Source organism: Lepidochelys olivacea, assembly GCF_965140295.1.
Source record: "Lepidochelys olivacea isolate rLepOli2 genome assembly, chromosome: 1".
In the NCBI taxonomy this organism is placed as follows: domain Eukaryota; kingdom Metazoa; phylum Chordata; order Testudines; family Cheloniidae; genus Lepidochelys; species Lepidochelys olivacea.
In genome coordinates, this window is record NC_140411.1 from 230,029,447 (window position 1) to 230,052,521 (window position 23,075).

The 23,075-nt window shown below is 44.2% G+C and overlaps 1 protein-coding gene across 1 annotated transcript in view; it reads right to left on the bottom strand.

The window, feature by feature from the left end:
* PARVB (parvin beta) overlaps positions 1-23,075 on the bottom strand; it is a 97,467-nt gene that overhangs the window by 8,888 nt on the left and 65,504 nt on the right. The window contains exons 7-12 of the mRNA XM_084648885.1: positions 19,809-19,867; positions 18,069-18,088; positions 12,572-12,633; positions 8,206-8,274; positions 5,500-5,601; positions 339-411 (exon numbers count right to left, since the gene is read on the bottom strand). Coding sequence (XP_084505011.1) covers positions 339-411; positions 5,500-5,601; positions 8,206-8,274; positions 12,572-12,633; positions 18,069-18,088; positions 19,809-19,867 — 385 coding nt within the window. The remainder of the gene's footprint in view (positions 1-338; positions 412-5,499; positions 5,602-8,205; positions 8,275-12,571; positions 12,634-18,068; positions 18,089-19,808; positions 19,868-23,075) is intronic.

Genomic DNA, 23,075 nt, shown 5'->3' on the forward strand with positions numbered 1-23,075 from the left:
TTACTAAAATCATGGGCCTGACTTGAACCTGTTAACAGTTGAGTCTACTCCAGTTACGATGCACATTAAGGGAGATAATGCAGATATGCATAAGGAGTCTTTTGGATAAGAGGGAGTCTGATAAACAAAGTTTTTCTGTGTGTGTATATATATATATATATATATATATATATATATATATATATATATATATATATATATATATATATATATATAATACATGCACCCACAACATTATTTCCTGATGTAACCCTGTTGACTTTAATGGAGTAACACGAGAGATGTAATTGCCACTATGCCTGTATAAATAGCTTGTGCCTCTATAGTGTATATATTACCTTCAGGACGAGCCTTTGGTTTCTTGAGCCCTCCATCTTGCATCAACTCAAAAGCGAAGGAAACATTATGGACCTGCAAAGAAGCAATTTAAATAAATTCCCAAATTCTAACAAATTGATGAAAAAGCAGTTACTTTCTTCTCCCTTCTCTTGACATCAAAAATAATGATGCTGGGATTTATTTTGTTGGTTTTAAAATCAACAACATTTGTTGATCTGAATCGCAGCTGTTTTCCTCCCAGGAGTAAAGACAACAGAAATCAAATCAACCGAGGGACTCATTTAAGAAGAAAGTTTCCAAATGTAAAGAGTCAAAAATTTAAGATGGAGTACAGTCTGAATTAGGAAACCCCACAAAAACTTGGCAGAACAATCAAGTCTCTGTGTTGGAGACTGGGTGTGCTACTGAGATCAATAAATCATACAAATGTAGGGCAGGGAGGGACCTGGAGAAGTCAAGATGTCACAGCCTTTATATGAGGGCAGAAACATCTGCATTTCTGGTGAGCTTTTCCTGTCTGTATACTCATGATAAATTATAGTGTTTCAGACTCTACGGAACAGATCATCTGCCATCCAAGCAGTAACTTTCAACAGAAAGCAGGTGACAATTAGGAAGAGAGATTAGAAGTAAGGTCAGGCTTAACATTTTCAAATTATTTTCACTAGATCATTACAAACTAAGTACCAATCAGCAACAGTAAACGGCTGTCCCTCAGTAATAATTAAGAGCAGTATCTTGACAGAGGAAAAGAGGGCTTCTGGGTTCTATGAAAAAGAAGACAGTCACATTAACAGAGAACCCACAAAAACTATTCTTAGAATTAAGGCGAAGTCAGAGAACAGAACAGGGAGACACACAGGAAAGAAAAATATGAAGAGGATCAATTAGGGTTAGTCTACACTGGCAAAGCTAAAGCGTTGCTTGGCTTGTGTGGGCACAGCGCTGGGAGAGAGCTCTCCCTGCACTCTAAAAAAAAACAAACACCTCCACGAGAGGCACGGCTCCCAGCGCTAGTGCACTGTCTACACTGACGCATTACAGAACTGAAACTTCCTGCGCTCAGGGGCGTGTTTTTCTACACCCGACCCAGAAAGCCGCTGTGCTGTAAATTGCCAGTGTAGACAAGCCCTTAGAAGAGAAACCTGTTGGGGAGAGAATGTTAGTCTGAAAGGATTTAACGTGAGCAATCAGCTTTTCTTCTGGATGCCTACTGACGTTTAAGAAATTCTTCCTCTCTGCATGTGGAAAGGTAATTTGTGCAAAGAGATCTTTGTATTTTTGTCCCTTTCAGTGATTGACTCTGGAGATATGTGCCATGAGGGGGGAGATGTAATTAAAACTACTCATCTCAGTGAGTGAGGGAGTTATGCATACAAAACCCCTTTGCATTAGGATGAGAAAAAGCTCCCTTTGTTGGATTAATTGATCAGAATTGTAATCTTTCCTTCTACTCCTGTTTTTCCTTGATTTATTTAGGCAAAACCAATTTCAGATGTAGAACGAGATGCACAGTTCACAAATAAAAGCAAACTAATCCCTCCCCACGCTCACAGAGACACTTTCTTTTTCCATGTCTGGTTCAAAACAATATCTAATAACTTTGGTTCAGCATGAGTCTCATGCAGCTAGACATAAACAAGCAACACCACAACCACAGCTGAGTAGCTATGGCATATAGATAAGCATTGTACGATTTTATACGCAAGAAAATTCAACCCATAAGAGAGAGAGAGAAAGAAAGAAAAACTGGAAGAAAAAAAAAAAAAGCTAAGCAGTACCCATGAAGGGTTTTTTTAATGAAATAATAAAATATTCATCTTTCCCAACCTGCTCTATAAACATAGTCCACACAGAATATGAAGTCCATCATCATCACCCACTCCCTTGGCATTTCTTTATTAGGAAAAGAAAACTCTAAGATAACAAAAGATACACTCAGATCTTATCCTCAGGCTCGGTTACTCCTAGGTGTTTCTCTCATAGGATTTCTCAGACCACATCCTGGATTCTCGTCTCTCCTCTCCAGGAAGCCACTCCTACCTCCCATACATCCACATCTGGCAACTCATCATCACCTGCCTAAGGGAGTCAGCAAACCCCAGGTTGCTGTTTCTCAGCGGAATCGACACCGGTTAACAGGACAAGGAGTTTCAGGCAAATTCTTCAGTCAGTTACAATACTTTCCTAATTTGGTAAAATATATTTTTTGCCCTACAGTATGGTACGATCCCTTCTGATGAGGATGAGCTATATCCATCAAAGGTGAGTTGGGCAGTGAAGACCAAGTCCTTTAAGGTGTTGGGCTCCTCCTGGTAGACGCTGGGCCTCAACCACCTCCACTAAAGTCAGCAGGAATTGAAGGTGCTCAGCATTTTGCAGGATCATGCCCTTAAAGACTACTAAGTTCCTGCAACGTTACTAACATGTCAACCCCCAATGCAGCCAGCTTCACTCCTATTCATAACCCTGGAATGCACTATGCGCTCAGACCAGAGCTCCACAGAACCCCACCAGAACAAGGAGCCAACCTCGCAGGGGGCAGATACATTGTTTGTATTCCAGAAGCATCTAAGGCCTGCAACCAGGGTCAGAGCCCCACTGTGCTTGGCACTGAACTCACTGAGAGATTACATAGCATCAGTGGTGCAAGTAGAAATCATTTCTTGCTGGTATGCTGCACTCATGGAAAGGACACAAAGGGGAGGCACGTGACTGCCCCATGTGACCCCACCCACGTGACTCGTCCCCGCTCTGTCCCCAGCCTGGGGCCCCCGCGCTCTCCCCGTCCCCTCCCCATGATCCACATCCATCCCACATTACATGGGTGGGGGAGGAGTTGGGGCATGCTGCTGTACAGACATCAGGCAGGAGGACTCAGGAGACACAGCTGCTTGGAAGGGCTGGGGGCAGTACACCTGGTGGCCCCATGTTCTGTTCCTTTCACCACTGAGGTTTCTGGGAGATCAAGGCTCTCTGGAACTGCAGCGGCGAAAGGAACAGAAGAATGTGAGGCAGAAGCAGCTGCTATATCCACCGTCCTTTGGCAGGGCTGCTCAGGACTCTCCTGGGAACCGCAGTGGGGCAAGGAGCAGAATGTGGGGCCATCGGGCCCCAACCCAACCCCACCCCACCCCTGCCCAGCCCTGTCCTCCGGCGGGGCTGCTCTACAGAGCCCAGGCAGGAGGACTCAGGAGATGCAGCTACGTGGAAGGGCTGGGGTGGGGCAGGCTCCTCCTGTGTCTTTCCAGTACACCATACCAGCTATAAATATCTTACTGGTATGGCATACCAGACCACACCACCGTACTTGCACCACTGCATAGCATGGAGAAGGATTACATAGCACGGAGGCTAACAGTGAACCAGGATATCTAAACCAAGGGCCATCCCTGAAATTTTTCACATGGTACATTCCAGGGCTCCCTGCTGCCCCTCTCCCATGCCCTGCAGTTCCTCCTTCTTGTAGCAGGTCTTGAGGCTGTCACTCAGCAAGTCCTGTGGGCAGAGCAGAGAGGAAACGAGCTGCTGGAAGTGGGAGGAGGTCGGGCAAGCCCTGGTGTAGGAGCCAGCCCCCCAGCAGCAGTGAGGAGGAGCAGAGCTGGCTGCCCCTCTGCCCACTCAGATTTGGTCCTGCCACTTCTCCACCATGACGGGGGGATGGCAGGGCCAAACCTCAGTGGCACAGTGACCCCTGTGCACCAGGTTGCAATGCCACTCACTCAATTTCAGCCCTGTGGCACACCCATTGTGAAGGAGGGCCCATGGGACCCAACCCGAGTAGGCAGTCAGCAGCCAGCGCTGCCCCTCCTCTCCATGGCTGTTGGGAAGGCCCAACACAGACAACCTATCGCCCCTCCCAATGGCATGCAACATTCACAACTTGCTTATCACTCTAGGCACCACTGATCTAGGCCGCCCCCCGCTGCAACAGCGTGGCAAATCCTTACCCTCTCCTCACAGCTCACTTCATCTGTGATGCCCATCCACAATAACCTACTTTAGCTCAGATGCCATCATTCACATCTTACCATATGGAAAGAAATACATGAAAATGCTTAGCTAGATAGACAGAACACTGGGAGACCCAGAGGAAAACTGTGTACCTAGATTACAAACCCCTTGGGGAAGGAACAATGGCCCCCAATTCTGCAGTGACTTGTGCACAAGCAGATCCCTGAGCTGGTGTAGATTCCTATTTACTTCAGTGCGGTTTTGTGTGGCATGCTGCCAATAGGGTGCTCATTGCAGGATCAGAGCCTATGTTTGACTGTGCATCTGGTACAGAGTCAATCCCACTATCAGTGCTCAGCAAATGAGTTCTAACCCCAATACAGTCAGAGACCGGCTGTGTGGCCTTGGCCAAGTCACTACTGCTCTGCGTCAGTTCCTCATACACATTAGAGGTAATATTATTTATTTCCACATTTTACAGGGAAGTGACAAAAATTAGGAAAGATAAAGGATGGCTTTGTGGTGAAGGCACTGGACTGAGACTCAGGACATCTGGGTTCAATTCCTAGCACTGTGGTGCTGACTGCCTATGCTAGTCTGGGCAAGTCACTTAGTCTCTTTGTGCCTCAGTTTCCCACCTGTAAAATGGGGACAAGACTTCCCGTCTCCCACCTTTTGCCCTTCTTATGCCTTTCTTGGATTGTAAGTAGCTCAGGGCAGGGATTGTCTCTTATTGTGACTATATACGATGCCTAGCAAAATGGGGCCCTGGTCTCAGAGTGGCCTCTAAGCATTGCTGTAATAATAATTAAATAAGTTATTCAATCTGAACACGTAAAAGTTCTATGTAAGTGCAAACTATTTATTATTTTATATCCTTTGGGTTTATAAACATCATCTGACCACAACTGTGCTGGACATCGCAGGACCTAGCTTTTCTTCTCTTAAATATGTTTATAGGTATAGTCATTCAGGAAGTATTGGTAAAGTCACTGGGATTTACACCTTTGTTTCACAGGCAACCTTTAAAGTAAGGATTCTAGGAACTGCCAAGTGTTATAACGAATGCACCTTCGCTACAGCCTTTGAAAGAAAGGATATGCTATACTCTGGCTTAACTGGGCATGAAGAGAATTCAGCCAATGGATGGAAAATAGCATGTGGGATATGGTAGTGAGCGGAGTCCAGATTGGAATTTCTACTCACCTTCTGATCAAAACTTTCAGGTGTTAAATAAAAGTGGTGGAGTGGAACAAAATAGTCTTCGAGCAGACCCATGAGCAATACCAAATAGACACCATCTGCAAACTGAGGAGAGATACTGGTGAAATTCCCAGATGACAGGCAAGAGGCATTTGGTTTCATGAGAGGCTTTGCAACCAATGAGAAAAATCAAGATAAACGGCCCAAACCATTTACCTCTACTTGCAGCACTTCATTAGCTGGTTTACAGACATTTAATAATCTACCTTCTGCCCCATTCAGGACTGGGAAGGAGTTTACTGCACTTGTGTCAGAAACAGTAGGACCCTTGGCCAGTTCCTCTTCTCCCCAGACTCAACCATCAAGGCCCTGTATCATGGTCAATATCCTTTCAGCTGAGGAATGCCGAACGGGTTTTTCTTTGGAGTCCATTGACCTAGCCCTAAGTGGCTAGACAGGTTGCTGCAGAGGGGCACAGGGATGTCTCCCCACATCTGAGTGCACTGTTTTCACCACCCTCACTATGAGTAACTATGTGCTACATTGATAATGGGAAACTATATCTTTAAAAGACAACCCAGAAGACCACACAAAAAACTCTTTTGCATGCCTTTTCCTTGTTTTACACCATATGTATGTTCACGTGACTTGGGATGAGGTGCTCCAACCCAAGAGGAGAGCCACACCAAGCTTATGAAGAGACCCACCAGTAGAGTATCACTGCTGTAAACCCATACAATTCCTTTTAAATGTTGGTAGGTACTGTATCTTTCAAAAAGAATTCTCTATATTGGTTCCAATATGACCTGTATGACATCCCCTGAACTTTTTAATCAGAGATAAGGTGGAACATGCAAAGAGTTCTCTGGGGCAAGAGCGGTCTTTGTTCTGTGTTGTACAACATCCAGAACCATGGGGTCCTGGTCCATGACTAGGGCTCTTATGCGCTACAGTAATAATAAAGCAGTGCAACAATCCACAGAGACCTACACTTCCAAAACCAGAGCCACATAAATGTGGCATGGGATAAGCCACTACCACTTTAGCAGAAGCAGAAACTCCTGTTAGCTGTCAGTAGACTTAAGGGGGAGATTTTCAAAGGCACAAATGGCAGAGAGGTGCCTAACTCCAATTGGAAATGAATAGGAGTTAGGGTCTTTGTTGCTATTTGTTTCTTTTGAAAAATCTTTATCTACATCCGCTTTGTAGGCCAGCCACTAGAGGAAGAAATTCTCAAAACACTTGACCAGGTCTCATTCCATCTAGTTAGGGACAGTAGTACAGAAAACCCAGCCAGCACGTTTATGTACTACTGCACTATCTGACCAAGGTAAGCAATAGTTCGATGATCAAAATTCCGTGTTATCTAGTAACTTGTCAGACATGACAGCCTCTCAACCTACTTTCCAGAGCATAAAAATCCTTGTTAATTCTGACCACTTTGCACTGCAGTCTAGCAACTGCTTCCACCGTAAGTGCAATGGTGGAGTTCCAAGATTCTGATTGATTCCTAAAATAGAAGGTGTCTCATCTAACCAATATTTCCATTTATTCTAACCTCCCCTGGCCCATTTTCTTGTATTTTTTACATTCTTTGTACATTTCAGCACTGGTGAATGATGCTGGATTGACAGCCCTTGGAGATGAAAGATCTGTATGCATAAATCAGATACCGCATTGACAGCAATCATACAAGACTCTTGGGGCAAGCGGGTGGATCAAGTCTCCATAGCCCAATTAATCACAGGTATCTCAGCAGAGAGCTCAAGTCAATTTTTGTGATAAAGATAGCCAGGCCCCAGAACTGGACTGAAACCTCCCATTCACTAAGGCCCCAGAATTTCCATCAGTGGATGATCAATTTAATCTGTATCAGCCTAGGCCAGATTCAGACCAATTACCCAGATGAAATGCTCAGTAGTCCATAACCAATTCCCTAGGCTATCCAGTGCCCACACTTACTCTCCTGGGCAAACAGCAAAGAATAAGTTAACCATGTAGTCCCATTTTAAAGCAGTCTTTATCTTTTATGAACTCTCTTCCATTACACAGTTTAATTGTTTCTATTACAGCAGTTAGAGCTATGCAAGCTTCTGATATGCTCGCAGCTGAGTGAAAGCAACATGCCCCAGTGTCTCCAGAACTCACGTTTGATTGGGTTATAGTGTTTTGAAGGATACCCAATATCCAAACTGAGTTAAACACAGACAGACCTATGCCACAACAATTACTGAATCAACTGAGGATATCCTGGTTCAGATCAACAGCCTGAATTCACACAGTTGGAAAAGACATGCCCGTCACCTGCTCTCATCCATAGTTTAAGTAATACAGCGAGTGCTTTGCACATGTTTTCTTTGATGTGTTTGAAACATTGGTCTGAAACCCAGCCATATATTACAGTCAATAACACAAACAAATATTAAATATTCTAAAACTTCTCTCGTTATCTGAAGCCAGGCGAGGTTACAAATTACCAGCTGCATCTGCTATAAGTCATGTGTGCAATAAGTGGGCAAGAGAAGCAGCCAGAGGCAAACATTACTGCAAATAACCATCACCTACAAAATAAGGCAAACACACATGTGTATCCCTCTAGCAGAACTATTCACGTGTATAAAGAGAAGCACATGCAAAACAGTTTGCACAACTGGGGCCTAAATTTGTAATTTACACCTTGAGATTTATTTTCTTGTCTAAAACGCCTACCTGTGTTTCTAATTCTGTCACTTCCAAGTTTAGCTTATTTAGGTGTTTGTTCACAAAGGTGATCAGAGACTGTAAAGGAAGATGACAAGGATTAATGAGATTAGAAATAAGAACCAATGTCCATATGGTAGGGTTAATACAGCATTAGACTAAAAAGATTGGTAAACAATTGTCACAATACCCTCTTTGTCAGTACACACAAAAATAAAAAAAATGTAAGAATTAAAGTGATACAGCAGTGTAAATTACTATCTCCATTGCAACAGTATTATGGCAGGAGTCACCTCTTACAAGTTATTTTTCTTAGCATGCAAGCACATTTTTAGTCTTGGAGGAAATGCTATGGTGGTGTTGGTTCAGTTGCCGGTTCTTGGGGGAGCCATGGTAAGCAGCAGGAGTGTGCACTGCCTGCCCTAATTCTCCACAGAGAGCCAATTCTTGCACCAGAACTGTTCTATGGGAATTGGGCCTTGGTACTGGGCTGAGATTCTTGAATGAAGGGATGGTCTGTGTGCCGTTTGTGACCCCTCTGCTCCAGAACTGGTGTGTGTGTGTGTATAAATAAACAAGTTACAATAAGAATATACCCAGGCTCTGTATGTCTGATTTCCATCTGAACAGGAAGCTGATCTGCAAGGCCCTAGACATCTGCTACCATTCAGCAGAGGGACAACAGCAGCATGAATATATACAGTAACTCCTCACTTAAAGTCGTCCCAGTTAACGTTGTTACATTGCTGATCAGTTAGGGAACATGCTTGTTTAAAATTGCACAATGCTCCCTTATAACGTCATTTGGCAGCCGCCTGCTTTGTCCACTGCTTGCAGGAAGAGCAGCCCGTAGCAGCTAGCTGGTGGGGGCTTGGAACCAGGGTGGACCGGCAGCCCCCCTATCAGCTCCCCTCTCCCCTAAATTCCTTATGTGGCAGCCACCCAGCAGGCTACCAATTGCCGGCAGTTCAGCTGTCCCTCCCCCCACTGCCCTATGCTGCTCCTGCCCTCTGCCTTGGAGCTGCTCCCCAGAGCCTCCTGCTTGCTGTGCGGAGGGTCGGAGGAAGATGGGGGCTAATTTCAGGGTGCCCCCCTCCCCCCTGCTCCTGCACCCTGCTTACCCCATCTTCCATAGAGCAGGAGGAACACATGACAGCGGATTCCTAGCAGCAGCTGCCAGCTCAGCTTGCTGATCTACTTAAAAAGGCAATGTACTTAGAGTGGGGTCAGCGTACTTAAAGGAGCAATGCGCACCTCTCTCTCACACACAGGGTGTGTCTCTCTGTCTCTGTCTGCCATGCTGTCTCCCCTCCCTCCATTCGTGCTGCCTTGTAGAGCACGAGGCTACATTAACAACGAGTTAACCCTTGAGGGCTCAGCCAATTGCTAGTTCATCATTTAGCAGTAAGGTATTTCCTGGGAAATATCCCACCCTCTGACTTCACCACCTCAACCAAGCTTCACAATCATCATCGCTGTGTATAGTATTAAAGGGTGAAAAAAAATTCCCTAGAACTTAACCCCGCCTATTTACTTTAATTCTTATGGGGCAATTGGATTCGCTTTACATCGTTTAGCTTAAAGTACCATTTTTCAGGAACATAACTACAACGTTAAGCGAGGAGTTACTGTACTAAGATATTTATCCCAGCAATCTAGCCATCAGCTTAAAATATTTTTAGAGGGACGTGGAGTCAGATTTTAAAGTGTATATTAAATGGGCAGCATTCACTTAAAATTCAATCAACTTTTTAAAAATGCTTTTGCAGCAGTTTCAGAATGGAAAAATAAAAACTTGTCCATGCTACACGCCTAAACGTGTTAGTTTAAATGTATCCTGGAAAACACCTCTTCTGTCCTGGTCCATGACTAGGGCTCCTAGGTGCTTTACTAATTAGGGCTGTCAAGCGATTAAAAAAAATTAATCGTGATTAATAGTGTTGTTAAACAACAATAGAATACCATTGATTTTAAATATTTTTGGATGTTTACTACATTTTCAAATATATTAATTTCAATTAAAACACAGAATACAAAGTGTACAGTGCTCACTTTATATTTATTTTTATTACAAATATTTGCACTGTAAAAAATAAAAAAATATTTTTCAGCTCACCTCATACAAGTACTGTAGTACAATCTCTTTATCATAAAAACTGAACTTACAAATGTAGAATTATGTACAAAAAACCTGCATTCAAAAATAAAACAATGTAAAATTTTAGCGCCTACAAGTCCACTCAGTCCTATTTCTTGGTCAGCCAATCACACAGACAAACAAGGTTGGTTACAATTTTCAGGAGATAATGCTGCCCGTTTCTTGTGTAGAATGTCACTTGAAAGTGAGATCAGGCATTCGCATGGCACTGTTGTAGCTGACATTGCAAGATATTTACATGCCAGATGTGCTAAAGATTCATATGTACCTTCATGCTTCACCCATCATTCCAGAGGACACACATCCATGCTGCTGACTGACACATGTTCATTTTCATCATCTTAGTCAGATGCCACCAGCAGAAGGTTGATTTTCCTTTTTGGTGGTTTGGGTTCTGTAGTTTCTGCATCAGAGTGTTGCTCTTTTAAGACTTCTAAAAGCATGCTCCACACCTCGTCCCTCTCAGATTTTGGACGGCTCTTCAAATTGTTAAACCTTGGGTTAAGTGCTGTAGCTATTTTTAGAAATCTCACATCGGTACCTTCTTTGTGTTTTGTCAAATCTCTGTGAAAGCATTCTTAAAACGAACATATACTGGGTCATTATCTGAGACTGCTACAACATGAAAGATATGCAGAATGTGGGTAAAACAGAGCAGGAGACATACAGTTTCTCCCCTTCCCCCAGGAGTATAGTCACAAATTTAATTGACGCATTATTTTTTTAACGAGCATCATCAGCATGGAAGCATGTCCTCTGGAATGGTGGCTGAAGCATGAAGGAGCATATGAAACTTTAGCGCATCTGGCATGTAAACATCTTGCAGCGTCAGCTATAAAAGTGCCATGTGAACGCCCGTTCTCACTTTCAGGTGACATTGTAAATAAGAAGCAGGCAGCAGTATCTCCCGTCAATGTAAACAAACTTGTTTGTCTTAGCAATTGGCAGAATAAGAAGTAGGACTGAGTGGACTTGTAGGCACTAAAGTTTTACACTGTTTTGTTTTTGAGTGCAGTTACACAACCAAAAAAAAAAAAATCTGCATTTGTAAGTTACACCTTCACACTAAAGAGATTGCTCTACAGTACTTGTATGAAGTGAATTGAAAAATACTATTTCTTTTGTTTATCATTTTTACAGGGCATACATTTGCAATCAAAAATAATAATATAAAGTCAGCACTGTGCACTTTGTATTCTGTGTTGTAACGGAAATCAATATTGAAAATGTACAAAAACATCCAAAAATATTTAATAAATTTCAATTGGTATTCTAAGTGCAATTAATTGCAATTAATTTTTTTAATCACGATTCATTTTTTTAATCAATCACGTGAGTTAACTGTGATTAATTGATAACCCTACTAGTAATACAAATAATAACAATCATATAATGCAAAGAAGCAAATTTCAGTTCCAATCTCTATGTAAAATAGTTACTCAGTTTTATGCTCAACAGTTTAACACTGGTATTTGCACAAGCCAATGGAATAATGCAAAATCTTTGTCTGTTCTCTTCCAGATGGATATATTAACAAAAGCTGGCCCAGATTAATGGCTATTCTTCCTTTTCCCTCTGCCCCCAAAAAGTGGCATGTTGAAGGTGGAACAGAGGGTGGCCTGTGATCTGTATCAGAAGAACAGACCCAGGGGACTGTTCCAGCTGTCGTAAGTGAGCATCCCTTTGGACGCATTAATGAAAGTGAAGTTTAAATAAATAAAGAGAGCAAGATTGAGTGAGTGAGTGAGTGTGTGTGTGTATTACAACTTCTTGCAGCCATAATTGGTGAATCACAACTCATATCTATCCCTCTGACAGCCACAGTACACTAGGGAGATTCTCCAGCTGTGGAAGGGCACCCCTTGTACAAGACAATTGCTCAGATCAGACACTGGATGCTTCTTTTGGATATTAATACCTGTAGTTTCTCTCAAAGTGCTGTATGGAAGAGGGCTGACAAACACCAAGAATCATCCAAAACCCACTTGAAATTATGGGAGTCTTAACTGACTCCAGTGAATACTGGGCCAAGCCACAAAGCTTCAAGATAAGCACTTCAGTTGTAACTTTGGAGTGAAATTTGTATGATTCTGATGGGCATATTTTTTCCACTGATACCACAAATATTTTCTACAGGTTTCCAGACTTCTGGGACCCCTTCCTGCTTAAAAATCCACTACTGACTACAGTAGGAAATACGTTTTTAAAATATTTTACCTTTTTCACGACGCTGAGTTTATCTGGTGCATGGTCAAAGAGGGTGTCAAAGGCATCTCGTTCTGATTCACAAAGAGACGAAAGCAATGTTAGAAAAATCAATTCTGCTGTAACAGTCAGATGTGGAAGCAAGTTATGTATGTTAATTTTCTTTGTTCCTTGTCTTAGGAAAAACACAATGGAGATTCAAACAAAAATCAGTCAGCCAACATAGGTGTCTAAAGGCCAGAGCAAACTGAATTGGGAATCTTGGGAGTAGTTGAAAATGGTGTCTTGAATGTGAAATGCAGAAGGGAAATCCCCCGATTTAATACAGAAAACAGACACATGAAAACAAAAAACATCTATTACAAACGGAAAGAAAAGTTGCCCTATGGCCTATTTTTCTCTATATCAAATGGTCATTGAATATTACTTGATGTTTGTGTTCTTCAGGAATTGTGTATGCCCGTTGCTGAGTGATACAGCAATCAGGCCCTGATTCAGCTAGGTACTTACTCGCAAACTTAACTGTAAGCACGCTAGGAGTACCATTGACTTAAATGAAGCTACTCACAGGCTTGAAATTGGGGCACGTCTTCACTAGCAACATTAAAGTGCTGCCGCGGCAGAGCATTAACATGCCTTCTGTAGTCATGGCTTGTATAGTCCACGAGGGGAGCAGCTCCCAGCTCTGGGGCACGGTCTACACTGGCGCTTTACATCCCCGAAACTTACAGCGCTCAGGGGTGTGTTTTTTCACACCCCTGGGTGAGGAAGTTGCAGTGCTGTAAAGTGCCAGCATAGACCAGCCCTGAGTCATGCAAGTAGGTGCCTTGCTGAATTAAGGCCTGAACGCAGACCTGATTTCCCCCCATCCTCCACCCCAGTATTCAATGTAAAGAATAAGCATTTAGCACTTCCATAGCGATTTACACTTCAACAGGTCTGCGCACTCGCTAATTAATCTCATCTAAATTGATTTAAACTAATTAAATATGAGTGCATTACTTCTGTTGGTATTTTAATGGTAAATCCACTGCATTTGATGAAGGTTGTATTCACGCTGAAGTCAATGAAAGTCATTTTCCTTCTGTATGAAGAGAGACTGTGCCTTCTCCAGCCGCTCCAGATTCACAGGCCCCAAAGAGGTTATCCAACTCGAACCCAACACTCCTTTTTTCTTGGTCTCACACAGTGCTTAGATGAAGGAGCGAGCAGGCTGCCATTAGGCTGGGGTCCCAGAGTGGGGGGATGTATGTTAGGGTATAGGATTCGAACACACTTAAGAAAAAGTTTGACAATGGGATGTGCAAATCCTGAATATCCCTCGACAGAGCAGTGGAATGTGGTAATTGCAGCCGGGTGCACTCTAAGAGAGCTAACAGCCAATCCGTGCTGTTTGAGCTGAAGGAGGTAGTCCAATCTGAGAGGTAATGGAGCTCAGGCAGCAGACCTGTCCGTCGGCACACCGAAGTCGGAACCGGTTCCACGTGTGGGAATAGGTACGTCCAGTAGAATCGCACCTGCTATTTATCAAGATATGTTTTACTGAATCTCAACAGGTTATTTCTGAATCCCAGAACCACAAAGGACCAAGCTTTCAGGAGGAGCATCCGCGAATTAGGATGGTGAATGCATCCCCTGTCCTGAGAGAGGAGCCACGATGCTGGGGGAAGGTTTATAGGCCGAGAGAGTGTCATGTGAAGCAGGTACGCGTACCAGACTTGTCATGGCCATGTTGGTGCTATTAGTATAATCAGAGTTTGATCTTCCTGTATCTTGCATAAGACTCGGAACAGGAGGGGAAAGGGAGGGAAGGCATACAGAAGTGGCACATTCCAGTTCATAATGTATGCATCCCTCAGCAAATCACGTCCCAGGCCTGCTCTGGAACAAAATTGAGGACAGTGGGTGTTCTCGTGAGTGGTGAAAAGGTCTATGGTGAGATGACCCCATCAACAGAAGATGGGTCGGAGTGCTCTCATGACGAGCTGCCATTCATGCTCGTGCGAGAAGGTTCTGCTCAGCACATCCACTGTCATATTTTGATGTCCAGGGAGATACGCAGAAGAGATGGAGATGTTGTGGATACACCAATTCCATAGCTTAATTGCTTCTGAGCATAGGGAATGGGACCTGGCACCTCCTTGCCTGTTGATGTAATACATGCAGGCGAGGTTGTCCGTCATTACTCGAACAGTCCGGTTTCTGAGGAGTGGTAGGAAATGTTGGCAGGCATTGTGGACCGTCCTCAGTTCCAGGATGTTGATTGGTAAGGTGAACTCAGTGGGCATCCATCAGCCCTGTATAGTGTGCTTGCATAGATTCACTCCCCAGCCGAGGAGGGAGGCATCAGTGGTAAGTATCACAGTACGATACAGAAATAACCTGTTCAGATTCAGTAAAACATATTGTGATAAATAGCAGGTGCGATTCTACTAGACGTGGAACCGGTTCCAACTTCGGTGTGCCGACAGACAGGTCGATGCTGCCTGAGCTCCATTACCTCTCAGATTGAACTACCTCCTTCAGCTCAAACAGCACAGATTGGCTATTAGAGTGCACCTGGCTGCAATTACGGTAAGTATCACGGAGGTTGAAGAAAAGGGACCCTGGCACAGACATTGTCGGGCACATCTACCACAGCAGTAAGTCCTTGACCTGGGTTGGCATGGACAGGAGTTTTTGCATGCTGTGCTTGTGAGGAAGATATACTGTATGAGCCAGCCCTGAAGACACCCCGCACATGCAGCCTCGTGTGTTTGACCACAAATGTAGCAGCAGCCACATGTCCCACAAGTGGGAGGCATGTAAGTGCTGGGATTTGGGGACATGCTCGGGTGGTTGAAACTAGTTGTGTTATTGCTGTGAACCTGTGAGGTGGTAAAAACGCTCTTGCCCACTTGGCATTGAATAGAGCACCAATGAATTCCAGCGTTTGCACTGGGGTTAGTGTGGACTTTTCAAAATTGATAAGGAGGCCCAGTTTTGTAAAGAGGGTCATTGTAGTGTGGACTGCTCGGAGTGCTTCGGTCTTGGATGGCGCTTTGAGAAGGCCATCATCTAGATACTGGGAAATGGTGATGCCTTGTTTGCAGAGGAAGGCCATGACCACTGCGAGTACTTTGGAAAAAAGTCAAAAGCTGTGGATAGTCTGAAGGGTAGTACCCTGTACTGGTAGTGACCGTGGCCGACGATGAATTGTAAGAAATGTCTGTGAGCAGGGTGTACTGCAATATGAAAGTACGTGTCCTGTAGGTTGAAGTGGCTCGGGATCTTTCAATGAGTGTAAGGAGTTGTCCGTGCGCTCAGAAAAGAGTTTTTCTCCCTCAAATGGGAGATCCTCGACCTTATTTTGCACCTCCTTAGGGAATCCTGAAAGGTACAACCATGATGCATGTCGCATTGCTACTGCAGTAGCAATGGATGGGCAGTTGTATCAGCTGAGTCCAGGGAGGCCTGTGGGGTCATGACCTTCCGAAATGAGGTGCAGGAATTGTTCCCTTTTTTCCCCTGGCAGATCCTGGCAAAGTTCCTCCAGCTTAGAATAAACTTTATAACGATATTTGGCCATATCTCTTGGCCAGATGAATAGGATTTTCTGCCCAAGAGATCTAAATGTTTCCAGTCTCAGTCAGGATGACCAGATCGGGATTGGCATTGATGGCCATTCTCTTGCACCGCATTCACCACGAGGGAATTCGGGGCAATAACTCCACATTTTTTGCAGGTTCATAATATTTCCTATCTGCCCATTTGCATGTAGGGGGGGATAGAAGCTGGAGTCTGCAAAAGGTTTGTAGGTTCAAATAGTACACCTTTAATAGGTAGGGCAATTTTTGTTGTCGAGTATGAAGAACGTCAATCAGTTCACGTTGTTGTTCCATGACTCCTCAAGTGGGATGTTTAGGGAGTCAGCCACTCCACAAAACAACTCCTGAAAGTGACGAAAATCATCAGCTGCAGTGGGAGGTGGTGGCATGATGGCTTCATCAGGTGAAGATGAAGAAAACGGCAGGACCAGAGGTACCTCCTCATCCTGCTCTCCTTCCAGTTCCTCCTCCAGTAGTGGTATTGTGGAGGCTGTGTTTCTGGAAGTTGAGAGATTGTTGAAGAGGGGATGGATGGATGGAGGTCGGCGTGTTTGCAGCGGTGTGGGATTACCAAATTGTGCCATGGGGGTCCCAATATGGCCAATTAGAGGGAAAGGGAATATATGGTTGCATCCATGGGGCCCCTGAAAAGGCTGGGTGCCCTAATTGCGGCAGAGTAAGGCTGGTAAGTTGATGTTAATTGTCCTGATGTGGATGGGGCAAGAGAGTCTTGATAATCACCCACATCCTCCTCGACATCACTGAGGAAAGAAGATGCTGTCCTTGTGGGAGAGCACGAAGAGCGTGTTGACTGAGAAGTGGGTGAGATCTGGGACACCTCCTGTCTGAGGCGTGGAGTATCTGCAGTGTCAGCTACAGCGAGGCCTGACAGCTGTGTGAATTCCTGTGGGTGATCTCTGGTCAGTGCCTGTGTTGAGCACAGGGCTGAGGTGTGATATGGGAAAGAGTCAGCAGATGGCGCCAGAGAGCTCTCTAGAGCCACGGCTTTAGTACCGAGGTTCTCAAAACTGGGGGTTGGGACCCCTCAGGGGGTTGGGAGTTTATTACATGGGGGGCTGCGAGCTGTCAGCCTCCACCCCAAACCCTGCTTTGCCGCCAGCATTTATAATGGTGTTCCTCGGACAAGGGGAGTGAGGGTCAGCAGACAACCTTGCTGAGCATGAGTGTCTCTCCAGTGAGCAGTAAGAACTGGGGTCCGACACTGGTTGCAGGGACTTTTCCACGAGGAGTGGGAACACTTCTGGGAAACGTCCCTCTCCCAGGCAACGGACATGGCTGTCCGTTATAGAGAAACCTGCCCCACTTAAACCCAGAAGAGCCAGGCATAAGGGCGAGGGAGTAGCATCCCTGACGGGAATTAGGGAAAACAAAAAAATAATTACTTTTTTTTTTTTAAAAGGATAAAGGAGAAGAAAAGAAAATGAAGAAGCTAGCTAACTACGAGAGGGAAAAACAGGTAAGAGACTATCTAAATAACCAAGTGGGCTCTGCGAACTGTTCCATACTAGACCACAGGCAGTAGAGAAGGATCCGAGGGCGGTCAGACCGCACAGCGCGGGGGAGGAGAGGTGCACGTGTGTGGTCTGATGGGCACTGCTATTGAAGACCTCTGACACAAAGGCGCTGCCGCACCTACGGTGGAGCACCGATCGGGACATCACTCCAAGTAGTAGTTCTGGCTCTTTTGGTAGCTGTTCCTTGTGCTCCAGTCCCCACTCCTCCCTGGTGCTTCAGGCAGTACTCCCCACAGCCAGTAACAGAGCTGTCCCAGCTATGTGCTCCTGCCCTGTGCAATTGCCTACTCCACTGCCCTGGACTACCCAAGACACACTTGTAAGAAACACAGACACTTTGTCAATGTGTTTGAAGGGGCAACTTTCAAAGGTTCATGTGTTACTTACCAAATCTTCCCATCATCATCCTGCAAGTGAGAACATGAGAAAATATTCATTTAGTTCATGAATCATTACCGTCAAGGAAAAGATCCTGGCCTTAATGGGCCTGATCCTGTGCGGTACTAAGGATCCTCAACCCCCACTGAGGTACAAATCTCAGCACCCAACAGAATCAGAGCCAACATGCTGGAGGAAGAGAATGGGCCAAATGTATCCCGGGTGTAACTCCACTGATGAAGCGTAATTATTACTTTTCCAAGTCTAAGAGTGAATGAATAAATATATCAATTTATATTATTAGATACCAAATCCCTGTACACATATAGATAATAGATTACATTACACAGTTCAGAATAAGCATTGCGATGGTTAGGTATACCACAGTTTTATTTAGAGAAAAAGAATATTTATATATATAGCTTATATATGGTATGCATATTTGTATGTTATGGAAATAACATAGGTACATACTACACATGAACCAAGTCCTCAGCTGGTGAAGTCAATGGAGCTATGCAGATTTACATAAACTGAGAATCTGGCCTATCTATATGCACAGAAGAGTTTTGTGAGAGTTCTGTCCAGGGTTTAGTTTTGTTGGCTGTTATGGGGTTAGGTTGTGTGTGTGGGGGGGGGGTTGTGTTTCTAACTTGTGTCAGAGTACTTAGGTGCCTCATTTATTTAGATCTACACCATATAAAAATACACACTTAATTACACACCAAACACACAGTAGCACCTTTCCCCCTAAAACAAAACACTTTACAAACTACATCCAGACCCACTGAACCGCAGCCACCTCCGAGAAAGAGGTCTGCCAAGCACACTGCACAAGCTGGAGGAAGGAAAGTAGTTTCGGCCAAAGACACCATGGCAAACCTCCATTCCCCTTAAAAGGGCCACGAGAGCTTTAATGTCTGCACAGAAAAGCTGCGCCCTCATTTCTGAAGGTTTCATCCAAAAGGACCCCCACGGAGCAAACCACCTGGTACTCCACTTAGCTACAAAATGATAAAAGGTTGAGACATCCCTACAGGGAGCCTAGACACTGATGAGCTGGAGAGGGCTCATGTAAGCCCCTTGTTAACACTGCCTTTAGGCCCCATGATGGAGAGTCTGAGCTTTCACTTTTTAGCCAAAGTGCATTTCTATCCCTTTCGCTTTGGGAGAACTGTAAAAACAGCAAGTGACGTAGACCAGCTGCAAAGATTAAAAGGAGTATGCTGCTGGGCTCCCACTGTGCAGCACAAGGATGGGGAAACCTTACAGATCCTTCCCACACTCTATTTTTGTATGAAAGCAGTTAGTTCATTTTGAGGAGGTGTCCCAAGGAAGCATCTTGCTGATCCTCCCCAAATTCCCTACACTGCTCCTTTAACAGCGTGGTGTGATAAGGATGGACAGAAATGGATTATACACAGAGGGGGTAAGGGACACAGCAAAAAATTGTTGCGCAAAGATCATCAGTGATATATTAGGATATAGCTAAAATCTTTTGGCACACAGGCTTGTTAAGGAGAAATTTTTTTCCTTTGCAATGTATTTCCAGTGATAAAGTGGCTTCTGCATGAAAAAAGTTGTGCATTAAGGGTTTCACAGAGTTGGTTAATCTGGTAAACAGAATTTTTTATGCTCTTTCATTTTGAGTAACGATACACCATACGTACTCCCTACACTCTCTCTCTCTCACACACACACACACACACTCACTCCCCTCTGTCAGATGGATAAGGATTTCCTGCTTACTCTGTTGTGGTTGTGAGTTCCTCTGTAATGTGAGCCGTCTGGAGAAGGCCTTCCCGTTTCTGGAAACCAAGATATAGAAGTCAGAAACTGGAACTGTAGTGGAGGAGTTCGTAAGAGTTCTGCAGCATTCCTCTCCCATTAGCGTCCCAAAGGAGTGCACACATTTTATCTAGCTTTTAAAATTAAGTTTCTGTAAAGATGGGGCAAGGCAATTGACACAGGGGGTTGCGATTTAGCACAGTGGCATTTATCAGACTGACATCCAAATGAATGCTTAGGACGCATATATCTGCAGCCTATAAATTCACGAGCAAGTCTCCTCAGGAGACAGGCGTCAAAATTCTGCCTAGATCACAAATTAGAGAGAGAGTTTGTCAATCCCATCTGAAGCCCCCTGTGGATATTTGCTCATGACACAAACATCAGAGAATGGTTTAAATGAATTGGCAGCCCCAGAGCAGTCTGGGGCTGGGATAACAAGGGTTGTTACCAGAGGTCAGGGTTGAGGAGCACTGGCAAAGCTACCAGTGTGTGAGGGAAGCTTGCCCAGCACAGGAATCCAAATGTGGTTGAGTCAGTCGCTCTCTTTCAGGAGTAACCAATTCACCAAGGAATTGTAGCAGGGGAAGACTGACTATTTTATAATGGAAGTTATTTCCCTTTTACTGGACTTTTCAGGATGATTTTCTGCAGGACTAAGAGCTGCTCTGCCCTACAGAAAGCTAGTGCATGGTGAGACCCAGTTACAAAACAGGTTTCCCCAGACTCTGATAAAACGTGGCCTTTATACTGTAGACAAGACCAAGCTGAGCTTTAAGCATGTCCCTGCGCCATGCTGGAGCCTTGGGGACACACTTCATTGCTGTAATTGGGTCCTCCTGTATGGTAGTTTTCTAACTCAATGCAGAGCCAGTGTTTTTACTTGCTTACTTACATTCATAACTTGCCCTTCCACAGACTACATAGGTACCCTACAAAATTCAGGGATATATCATTTCCCCTCTGAAGGAAGAGAATTTTTTTTCCTTTTCTTTCTCTCACTGCTTTAGATGCTGTCTTAAAGAGCTCAGATCCCAGCTGCTGACTCCCAAGCAAGTCTTGTCAAATAGACTTATGACTCGGATTGCTGCTTCAGGACTAGCTCTAGTTCTGGTATACAAGGCAAACCACCCCCCGGCACGAAACCCTCCTATTCCTCCCATGCCCTCTCATTCATTCTTGACAGTTGAACCACAAACATCAAAAAGAAATGGTTGTTATTGAGGAAAGCACCAAAAAGAAGCACCCCTCTCTGAAGCATTTTGTTTAACCCAAGAACCACTGCAGGAATTCCTTCCTGCCACCCCTTCTTCACAAAACAAGAACAGTTTTGCTGTTTCTAGTGAACCAGCAAACCTGGCCTGGAGCAATGTTGGAAGCAGCTGTTATCGCTTGCTATTTTGCTGTCATGTCTCCACTCTAGGGCCTAGCCCTGTGCTGTAGTGAGGGCATCTGTCCCACTGTGTCTTAAGACCACATCAAATCCACTTCATGAATACATCCGATTCTGCACCCATCAGGCAGCTAAAGGATTACTGCCTGGATGGTCTGATAATGTAAGATGGGATGACCACAGGGATGGACAAATAAGGAATTCTGAGTGAGTGCCAACACTGAGTGCTAAGCAACTGCTGACTTGTTTCCAGCCCATTGTTCCTCTGCTCTGCTTCCTAGATGGGCTTCCGCAGCCACCAACCACTTTACAGCCCAGAGGCAGGAAGCAATAGCTGTGAATGAATGAATTCAGAAAGTAAAGCTGGTGAATAATGGGTCTTAAATGTGAAAAAGGAAGAAGAACAGAAGTGAATCCTGCTCCTGGGTTGGCTGGAAACAGTTACTGGAGGGAAAGGTGCTGATTTTTAGGAGCTGAGCATGCTGGTCCTACAGCAGTCTTGGAACCTAGTCCCATGGACCTGGCCAGCCCAGACACAAGTGATCAAGGTTTGGTCCTGACCCTTTACACTGCAGTCACTGAATAGACTTATTTTTCCATGAACACCACATACGTTCCTCATCTCCAGGCTTTGACTTGGGACTCCAGCTGTTGGAGGATTATTTCAGTGATACCCCAAAAATCTTTTAGTAGCACTGAGGCCAGATGTGCTGCACATTTGTGACATTAAGTGGACTAGGAGAGAGATGGACTCTCTAGGTAAGCCTTGAATATAATCCCACAGAAACTATGCACAGTGGACTTAAGCACTGTCGTTATGATGATTTATGAATAAGTCTTTCTATATTCTCCTGATTTAAAATAGTGCTCTATTATAAAAAAATTAACTGATGTGAATTTATCTTTCAAATGAAAGTTAAAACTCAGGAGGGGGAAGTCAGCTGGGAGCAAACCCTCAGGATTTTCAGTTTTCTGCTTTAGGCAAGTACATCCAGGGTTTCCTCTTTTTTTGAGGGGGGGGTCGGGGGTTGAGTGCTGAACAACTCAACTACTAAAGCTGCTCAGCAATGCAACCTTAGCCCTGCTAACTCAGTATCCGAGGGAGCCACTTATAGGGTCATACAAAACAACAAGTTAACTTGAGCTCAAGACTTCATGAGTAACTGCAAAAGTCAGATTGTCATGCTAAAAACAGTTTATATTTCATAGGCAAAGCATTTAAAAAAGAGATAAAATAAAATACCACTGGTCAATTTCAAGAGGCAATACATACTGATTTTGCAACAACCCACCCTGAAGTTAGACACACTGCCATCTTGTGGAGTCTGTCACAATACAGTTATTAAGTAGCAAGCGTACATTTATGCTGTACTAATCTCTCTGGTATGTGAAATACATTTCTTGCTATGTGTGGTACAGAGATTATAGTTCTTCCTGCAAAGAGAGAGAAAGCAGAAAGACCTGTTTTAAACATAAAGTTGCATTCTGCGTATACAGTGCAGCATGCACTCAAAAGTCTACGAGGTATAAACCCAGATCAAATTGCACAGATTTTCCAGTTCCTACATGTCCTCACCTTTAACTGAATAACTGAATCCAGACAGCATGGGAAAGCATTAGCCTCTCCCCTAAAATCCAAATCAATGTTTTAAAGAAACGGTAGAAAGGGCATTACATCTTTCAGGACCTGCATAGACTACTTGCTCTCACCTGCAGCATGGTGCTATGGTAAATTTGTTTTATTTTATTGAGCAGGCTCATAGAAACCAGAGAAGAAAAAGACCTATTAGATCACTGAGTGGCTTCCAGGTTATTTGTTGTTAATAATTCGCACT